This window comes from Haliotis rubra, unplaced genomic scaffold, assembly GCF_003918875.1.
Source record: "Haliotis rubra isolate DU_JTF1 unplaced genomic scaffold, ASM391887v1 Scf98, whole genome shotgun sequence".
Lineage (NCBI taxonomy): Eukaryota > Metazoa > Mollusca > Gastropoda > Lepetellida > Haliotidae > Haliotis > Haliotis rubra.
In genome coordinates this window covers 341,341-351,134 of record NW_025767723.1, presented here as the reverse complement: position 1 = coordinate 351,134, position 9,794 = coordinate 341,341, and the positions used below count along the sequence as shown (strand labels likewise).

The 9,794-nt window shown below is 38.0% G+C and overlaps 1 protein-coding gene across 1 annotated transcript; it reads left to right on the top strand.

The window, feature by feature from the left end:
• Window positions 1-312: 312 nt before the first annotated feature.
• On the top strand, window positions 313-9,531 carry LOC124265439 (patched domain-containing protein 3-like). Its single transcript, XM_046700233.1, has 4 exons — window positions 313-491; window positions 3,768-4,780; window positions 4,922-5,128; window positions 5,363-9,531. The coding sequence occupies exons 2-4, from the start codon at window positions 3,796-3,798 to the stop codon at window positions 6,781-6,783; spliced, it is 2,613 nt and encodes an 870-aa protein (XP_046556189.1). The 5' UTR covers window positions 313-491; window positions 3,768-3,795; the 3' UTR covers window positions 6,784-9,531.
• Window positions 9,532-9,794: the final 263 nt, after the last annotated feature.

Sequence of the window (9,794 nt, the reverse complement as noted above, 5' to 3'; positions counted from 1 at the left end):
ATTTTAAAGACAATACATGATCACAGTTTATTAATTAATTCCAATTTCTTTAAAAAGAACTAAAAATAAATGAGGACTGAAATAAAAAAAATCCTTCAAGAATGAAACCGTAAAATATCGATCGATTGAAATATCATGACAGTTAAGCAAGACATGCTGAACTCCAAATGGATAACCCGCGGTGTAACGAGGGAAATGCTGTAACCAATACCGTAACATTCGCCATGGAAAAGACATATCAAATCACACATTCTGCACAATGTTTTGTTTGAGTCACGTGAATGTAAGCCGGTGGTTGGCTGAAGCGTCTACTTCCTGCTTGTCTGAGGTCATTGTAACCTGGTATCACTAAACTGATTTAATCTCGAGATCACAATAATTGCCTATAATGAATACACCTGTTATGTTGAGTACAGACTGTTCGACGAGATGTTCATATAAGAAAAGGTCGATACAACGTAATACAACCGACAAGCTAAGCTCCATGCTGGGTAAGTACACCCTTGTAGAAAGTTGTATACTACACACTAACCATACGTCAAATTAGTAACATATCATGTGGTATTGAGAAGAACATGGCACTTGTGAACTGACTTAGGCCCACTCACAAAGTATGGAATAACACTAAACTCCCTTGGCCCTGAAACTGCAAACTGATATTGACATTTCAAGTTCGTGTCAGAGACTGTTGACCTGCATCGTGTGACAACATTCGGTCTACCTTTTTCATTACATTTGTGTATTAATATCTGCAATTGATTATGAGAATGTTATATAAAAACAAGTGTGAGGGGGTAATTGATTTTAGATTCTTGTTGTACCTTAAACACAATAGTGAAATATAGACCGTTTGAACATGGTCCTGGCGATTGGAGTGAAAAGGTGGTCGTGAAGCATGAACAATATAATCACGTGCATCGCGTCACGTGGTCACCTTAGTGAATGCATTACAGTTGGAAGTGTGATAGAATGGCGACTGTGCCGTTCACAAATCAGCAGCCTACCATGTGTAGGGTTAATTGCTAGACAATCCATTGCAGCAGTTACGGTAGTCCAACCCCCCGTCAAGGGCACAGCCATGATCAATCTCTGTTAATAAATATATCCTACCTACTTATACAAACAATATCTATGTACATCAGAATTTATGAATGAGATCTATTTCTTTTTAAAAAAAACAAGATTAAATGAAAATGAACGTTACTGAAAAGGTCCTTCATTGTTTTGACATTAACATATTTATCCCTTGTGATGAAAAAATCCCCAAACTTGAAATCGTGATGCATCTATTTTGATCTTTTACAGTGCTATAGGACTGAATGGTATGCTTCTTATGAGCAAATCCTCGAAATGACATTAACATTTTTAAAAATAATATAATGCAAGTTCATTGTGTTTCCTTACGAAAGAAATACATCTATTTAAATGAAATTGCAATAAACAAATATATGTTTTCTTTGATTCCACTATGAATTTAGAATATGACATTAAGTTAGAACAATGTTTTAAATTTCATATTTACGCCTACAATATTTGCCTGAGTGAGTGACTTAAAATTTAACGTCACCTCGGCAATATTTCATCCATATTGTGACGAGAAAGGTTTTACATACACAAAAAAGTTGTTAAATAATCAGTCATCGAGGACTGTAAACTAACTAGAGCATCACAGATAGTGTCTAAAACTAGCATGTAAATGTAAAACTATTTTATTTGCGAAAACAATGCAGTATAAAAACAGGCTATAGGTCGCCAACAACTGAAGGTAGATCACCATACTAGGGACCATTGGGACGTACAGTGCTTTTGCTACCTGCATGGACCCTTTTTGGATTTACACCATCCCCTCAGTCGCTGGCGATTGTAGGAAAAGTTTAGCCGAAATTTAAAAAACAATAATAATACTTTAAAAATCTGTTAAGTTTAAATTTAAGTTTTGAGACTTACGTACCTTCTCAGGAGGACAGTAATTTTACGATACTTTAACCCCCTTTAAGGATACAGCCACTAACAATTGCAGTTGCTAATTTTTACTACCATGTTTATAGTATCGTTTAACTATTTACAAAACATATTATTCAAAATTTGTCTAATGATTCAATTTCCTTTAGAAAATCAATTATTAAATGATAATTAACATTATAAAAAATATCCTTAATTGTTTTGACACTTAAATATTTATCCCTTGTGATAAACATGCTTGACCGTGATTCTCACGTCAGAAGGGATACAAATCGGAGGATCTTCACCTTTGAGCAAATATTCATGAGTGAATCTAGCATGGCAAATGCGACATCGTCGCATGATGACCTCTTCAACTCTGGACTGACAACCCAAGTAGGGTTTTAAAGCATATAATTTATTAATACCTACTTGAGTGTCCCACTTCTTCTGCATAAGATCATTAGATCACGAATGTGTGATCTTATGGTTGCTTTGTAATCGGAGTATGGCATGAGAAGTAGTGTCACGGATTTGTTGAGTCCTGCCTTAGCAGCAAAATCGGGCATTGTGTTACCAGGGATTCCAACATGGCTGGGTATCCTTTTGCAACAGAGGACGATATCGTATTGACAAGTAGCAAGCTCATTATACAATGCAACTGTATCGATTGCAAGAGAGAATTTTTAATAGCCTGAAGGCACGAAAGAGAGTCTAAAAAATGATATATTGTTCATATTTAGGAGTTTTTTAAATATATTTAATCCCTGTTAATATTGGATTTGCTTCTGCTATGAAAATACAACTATCAACGGGTAATCGAAAAGATATTGTTCTGGATCCAGTCACAGTACATTTGCCTGAAAAAAACACACATGTTCCTCAAGTTAGTATCAATATTATTCAGTATTTCAGCTTCAAAACCAGCATCAGATACTTTACCTATTACATATCCACATGTATCTTTCATATTTGAATTTACCTTTGTTTTTGCTGCAGACAATTCTACCTTACATACGAATATTAGTTACTTTGTTTATGTGTGATTTTATGTTTGCTTGTTGTTTAACGCCGCCCTCAGCAATATTCCAGCTATATTCAATGCCTATATCTACACGCACTTAAATTTCAGAAGATTTAATAAAGAATCATATATTTTTTACAAGTAATTGATATGTGAATTATGCCAAATAGGAGTCACGCTTGGTTTAGTTGAAGAATTCAGGTAATTATTTTTCACTTGACAATACTCAGAGAAGATGTTACGCTTTATTGAAATGATAATTTCTATCATCTATCCTCTGACGACTCAGATTCCGGGGGTATGAAAGGAGGCAAAACAGTGGTGGAATTTATATGAAAGGGTTCGCGAAAGGGTAAGCCTATCCTGGTCCACGGGCAGCAGGTTGTCTGACACCGCAAAGCAGTACTCGTGCCATACGCTGCTTATGTTAATACAAATACGTAAGTTTAGGTTCAGTTTGCCAGTATTATAATTGAAATATTCTGTCCTGATGTATATATGTAAATTGTCGAGTGTAAAGTACGTTTTTCACAGCTGTACATATTTGATCTATTTACTGAACAGCGTACAAAGTCGGCCAGCACTAAATATGCGACTTTAGTCAGGTCTGATGCAAGCAGCCCAAATCTCATGCATGAAGGTCGCTATATAAGTTACACTTCTTGAACCCATTTCAACTCAATCCATCCTTCACAGTGGCTGTGCTCATACCCATTCCTGTGAAAACGAAATCGACAGTTAAAGATTGTTCGTAGTCATAATGGTAGTCTCATCTAACTTTATTACATTTAATCTTTTTCAGATGTACCTGTGAATGTCCAAGTTCCACGATGTGCTCTTTCAGTAAATGCTTCGAGGCTGTGTCTGACTTTTTCCAGAGGATTTTCGACACCATCGGCGTTTTCATTGGCACCTACCCAGTTGTCCTCATAATTATGTCACTTTCGGTAACTATTGGTCTCAGCTGTGGTATGATAACACTGTCCAGCGAGTCAGACACGGAGACATTGTACACGCCTACTAACAGCCGAGCATCACAAGACAGAGTTCAGTACCAGGCCACGTTTCTCGATGCCACGAGAAGCAACTACCGCGGATATGCACTGTCAGATCTCGCCATGTTTGGCCGCCTTGTAGTAAGCAGTGCAACAGGTGGGAACATACTGTCCAATGTATCATTGGAAGAAATACGGAACCACATCAGAATAATAAAACATTTCAATATTACATATAATGGTGTGGTGTTCAAATATGACGATATTTGTGCTCGACAAGATGGGAGTTGTTTTGTGTCAGGAGAGCTCCTTGTAACAGATGCTGTATACCAAGCCTATCTAACTGGCGGAATCACTTACCCAAACTGGAATAACATTGACTTATCAGCAATTCTTGGCCAGGTTGATTCAACAGGTGGAAAACTAGTGTCTGCAAAGTACCTGAGCATTACGTTTAATTTACGAATGGATTCAGCTTATAACAAGGCAAAGGCAAAAGCCTGGGAAGAGGAGTTTCTGAAGAGAGCGGCAGCTTTAGACACAACATCTACCAGGTTAAACTACGCCGCCTCACATTCGTTGGACACAGAGCTGAACAAAAACACAAACGGAGACATTGTGTTCTTCTCTATAACGTTCACGTTAATGATCACGTATGCCACTGTCGTTGTCGGCGGTGATGCGGTGTCATCGAGGGCGTGGGCATCTTGGGCAGGAGTGATGGCAGCTGGATTTGGCATCATCTCATCGTTCGGACTTGTCAGTTTTTGTGGTGTGAAGTTTGTCAATATCGTCGGTGTAACACCATTTCTTATCATAGGTACGTTAAAGTACTTTCACAAAAGAGTTACAGGCTACAGGCAGGACCTTAATAGTTAGATATACTGGCGATATACTCAAACATTTGGTTTCCCTTTAAGTGACCCGAAACAGATAATTCATCACAGCCTTATTGTTGAAGGTATCGGTGTGGACGACATGTTCCTGTTGATGTCCAGCTGGGCGGAGACCTACCCTCTCCGAGACCAGACTGTAGCCTCCAGGATGGGGAAGACATTTGCTTCAGCTGGTATCGGTATCACCATCACGTCCCTCACGGATCTCCTGGCCTTCGTTATCGGCGCGTCTTCTGTTTTTCTCAGTGTCAGGAATTTCTGTCTCTATACAGGTTAGTGGCTTCAAGAGATGTCAGTGTGTGCGAAAGAATCTTTTTGCCGCTTTGAGCAATATTCCAGCAATATCACGGAGTGTGGGGTTTACACCAAAAAAGGGCTTCACAAGCAAGCCAGTAGTCACACCAACAGCTTATGTTTCCTACTCCAATACATGTGCATACAGGACATATGTGTCATTCGTATTAGTAATATATTGTTCACGTTATATTCATGCTTTTCGTTCACAGGTGTGGCCGTCATCTTCTGCTACCTATACCAGTGCATCTTCTTTTCCCCTTGCCTGGCCCTCCATGGCCGTCGTGTTGACAGCAACAGACATTGCATGACCTGTCTCAAAACCAAATCCAGAAACGAATTCAGGAACGATGGCACCTCAACATGTAAAGTGTTCTGCTGTGGAGGGTCACCACCAACAAAGAGGGGGCAGGACGAACGATACGTTGAGACCCTGCCACGGAAGTACCTGCCACGAATGCTTCTGAATATGTGGGGGAAAAGTATTGTTATTCTCATATATATTGCATACCTTGGCGTGTCCATATGGGGAACCCTGAACTTCAAACAAGGTTTGATTCTGAAGAATCTAGTGTCCACAGATTCATACTATCATTCCTATAGTGAGACATATGATACACACTTCTCCAGTTCTTTTCCTATCCCGTTTATATTTGGCCCAACCACAAATTACACAGATAAGAATGCAGTAAATCATATGGAGTCTCTGATTGATACTGCAAAAGCAGACTCTGGGGTAGACGAGAATTCACTTATTTGTTGGTACTATTCTTACAGAGCAACAACTGCTTATGATAACAGCAGCAATGTCGCTTTTGTATCAGGGTTGAAAACATTTCTTACAACAACCACAGTATTTGATAATGATGTTGTATTTGACTCATCCGAAACTGCTGTCAAAGCTTCCCGATGTTATTTTTTATCAACAAATATTAAAGAATCCAACGCCCAGGCCCATGTGATGGTTCGAATGAGGGCTTTGGCAGACAACTCACCTCTCTCTGTCTACACCTTCCATCCTGCTTACATCTTCTTTGAGCAGTATGTTGCTATCCTACCCAGTACATTGCAAACTGTGGGCGTCGCACTCGCTGTTATGACTGTCGTGACCGGCATCTTCCTTCCTCATCCTCTCCTGGTTTTCCTTGTGGTCATTAACATTGTTTCTATCCTCGTTGGCATCTTCGGGTTCCTTCATGTCTGGGGACTGAGTCTCAGTTCAGTGACAATGATCCACCTCATCATGTCTGTTGGCTTCTCGGTAGACTTTAGTGTGCACGTGTGTTCTGCCTATATGATTGGGAAGGGAAGAAACAGGAGAGAGAAAGTCGAATCTGCCATAGCCCATGCAGCTGGTCCCATATTAAATGGTGGATTGTCATCTTTTCTGGGCATTCTTGTGCTGGTGTTCTCAAGGTCCTACATCTTCAACTCGTTCTTCAAGATCATGTTTACAGTCATCCTGTTCGGTATGTTGCATGCCGTGTTTCTTCTCCCTTTGATACTCTCTATTCTTGGGCCAGTAGTCAAATCTAGAGATGCAGAGTCCCCTCAGCGTATTCGACCACAAATAGCCAACCGCCCACCGACACCTCCCATTGACTACCCCGTTTGTTGCCAATGGCGGTACTGAACATTTTTTAGAATTGAAAATTAACTTACAAAATGTTGTAGAGTGATTTATACTTTTCAAAATCAAAGACACACGCCTCAATGTTATATTCATTGTCCCCCCTGTGAATTCACAACAGTTGTATCAGTCAAAGAGATATTTTGGTTTAAACATATTTATTTCCTGAAACCTGGGTTGGTAAACAAACATTTTATGCTTATATAAATACCGCCCCAGCAACATAACATTCTAAAATCGTGATGGTTACAAGTAAAATATTTGACAACTCATGTGTTCATAGATAAATAAAGCATGCGTTCATAAGTAAATGAAGCAAAGATGCAATTAACAATTTGATGATAAGTGTTGCAATGAAAACAAGTGAACATACAGGCATACAAGAGTTCTAGCTTTACAGCTTTTGCAATCATAATCTTACGAAACTTGCCTTTATAGCATTTACAAATCGACTGCTTTTAGTTATGAAGTGATGAACAGATTCTAATATATCCGTTTCAACATTTTTCCTAAATAACCTGTTACCACATAAGATAGTTTCTAGATCATATCCGTAGATGTAAAATAAGGCATTTTTTATGATTTCACAACATTTAGTACAAGTAAAGAAATAATGAAATGAACTCTCAATTTCGTGCCCACAAGATCAGACCGGGTTTTCTGATTCATATCTTTGAAATTTGTCTCAGTTAAGATCACTGCATCCTAGTCTCAGTCGAGTGTGAGTTATTTGACAGTTTCTACTACCATAATATACACCAAAAGTAAAGATTACATTTATTTTGTTTTTTGATAGAGGCGTACAATTTCTAACCTCGAGAGCCAGTGAATTCCAGAGTTTGATTGTGTCTGGAATGAATGATTTGCATATCTTGTTGTTCGGCAGTAAATGCTTCTCAAATTAGTGCCATCACGTTTTCCCTGACTAACTGGGGTAACAGATGGCACATATAGTCCGGTAATAAACGATGATACATTTTATGAAGTGTTAGCAATTTATATTCATTTCACTCAACGAGGTGAAGGAAGTTTCGCGATAAATCTTTTCATGGCTTGTTCCACGGACACCACCACATATTGTTCTAAGGGGATCTAGATGTAGTTTTTCTGAAGTAAGGCCGTGCTGATCTGTACAGTTGTCCCAAATATGAGAGCAGTAATCAAATGAAGGAAGAATATAGGATTTGTACATGGTCTCTAGTGATTTTCTGGACAAACGATATTTGAAACTTTTAAGACAATTTATTATGGGACTAACAGTTTTAAGAATGTTGTGAATGTGTGCGTCACATGAACAGTTGTTTTGCAGTGTTATTCCAAAGTGTTTATGACTTTCAACATCTTGCATAGCAATCCCATTCATAAATAAGTTCGGTTTAGGGTTGAGAACATTTCTGCGCTCGGACTGCATAGTTTCTGTTTTTAAGGGATTAAAAGTAACTTGCCACGTATTTGCCCAGTTGGATATTTTTCTCTAGATCCTCATTTAAGCAGTTAGCTGCTTCTAATGGATCGTCTACGATAACATAAATGGACGTGTCTTCAGCGAAAAGACTGATGTTACTGTTAATCCCATCGACTATATCATTTATGTATATAATAAATAGTAGTGGTCCTAAAACTGAACCCTGTGGAACACCAGCCATTACGGGTATTAATAATAACAACAACCTTTTGTACTCTATTTTGTAGATAACTTTCAAACCATTTTAGTACATTTCCTTTAATTCCATTTGCCTGAAGCTTTTGGATAATTCCCTTATGCCAGACTTTGTCAAACGCCTTACTAATGTCGCAGAAAACTGCTCTTATCTCTTCACCTTCATCCAGGCCTTTAGCGATAAGTATGTTACTTGGTTGGCACAAGAGTCGCCCGGCATGAATCCCGACTAAAGATTGGAGAGTAAATTGTTGTCTCTAAGGTAATTAAAAACGTGCTTGAATACACATTTTTCAAAGATTTTAGATAAACAACTCGTTAAGGCCACGGGTCTGTAGAGCATTCATTTGTGCTTCCTTTGTTATGGAGAGGAATTACATTCGCTTCCTTCCACAAGGACGGAAATATCACTGCTGTAGGGAAAATTAAAGAATAAAGAACTTAGTTAGTATGGGTGTTTAGGTATTAGCCGTTATTTTCAGAAGTTTATATCTAATGACATCAGTAATATCGAGAAAAATACACAATCCAAAACTGCTTTCATATCCAAACAAAGGTACTCATTTCAGTATAATGTTTTTCAGAAACGATTGTTATGTACATGTATTATATTTCTAGAGATGTGATACATGGTTTGTCTGCTGTATATTGCAAATAGTAGCGACATGTTTACCAGGGTGTTCCTTGTTGTCTAAATGTAATATTGTAAAAGCATCCAGTAATATATGTTCATCTGTCTTTGTGTTGAATGTGTGTTGCGCATATGAATCAAAATAAACCCAAGGTCATCATACTTCTCCCACATACAAAACACAATATTATACACACTGGGCTGAGACAAAAGGTTCAATTCGGATTTTAGGTGAATGTTTACGTGGTAGTAAATGCAAAAATGCATATAATTTCTTCTTTGAATGTGAATTCTTAAAAATAGAGAAATAGACACGTTACGCACGAACATGAATAGTAAATACACTGGTTGATTTCAATTCGATGTTAAATGGAAACTGCGATTTATAAGATCAAGACCATGTAAAATATATCTTACCTTAACCATTCAGCTTTAGTGAATAAGACATGTTTAAACCCACTGTCTTTGTGTGTTTTATTTCCACTCTTTGTGTCTCTCTATGTCCATGTACAAGTACCAAGTTACTGATATTGTTAGTGGTGGTCAGTTTGAGTTCGGTATAAACGTAGTCTACTGTATTTCATTACGATGATTGGGTACTTTAATAGTGGTTACATACTGGATTTCAAATAGCGATGCTTACGAACGTAGAAGACAATAAACACATGATTTAAAGGCAGTAAACGAACATACATATACAAGTTTGCATGTTGATGACAAAGA

Coding starts and splice junctions, on each gene's coding strand:
- LOC124265439 (XM_046700233.1), top strand. CDS start 3,796: ATGTGCTCTTTCAGTAAATGCTTCGAGGCTGTGTCTGACTTTTTCCAG. Junction 4,781..4,921: donor AACACCATTTCTTATCATAG/GTACGTTAAAGT, acceptor TTATTGTTGAAG/GTATCGGTGTGGACGACATG. Junction 5,129..5,362: donor GAATTTCTGTCTCTATACAG/GTTAGTGGCTTC, acceptor TTTCGTTCACAG/GTGTGGCCGTCATCTTCTGC.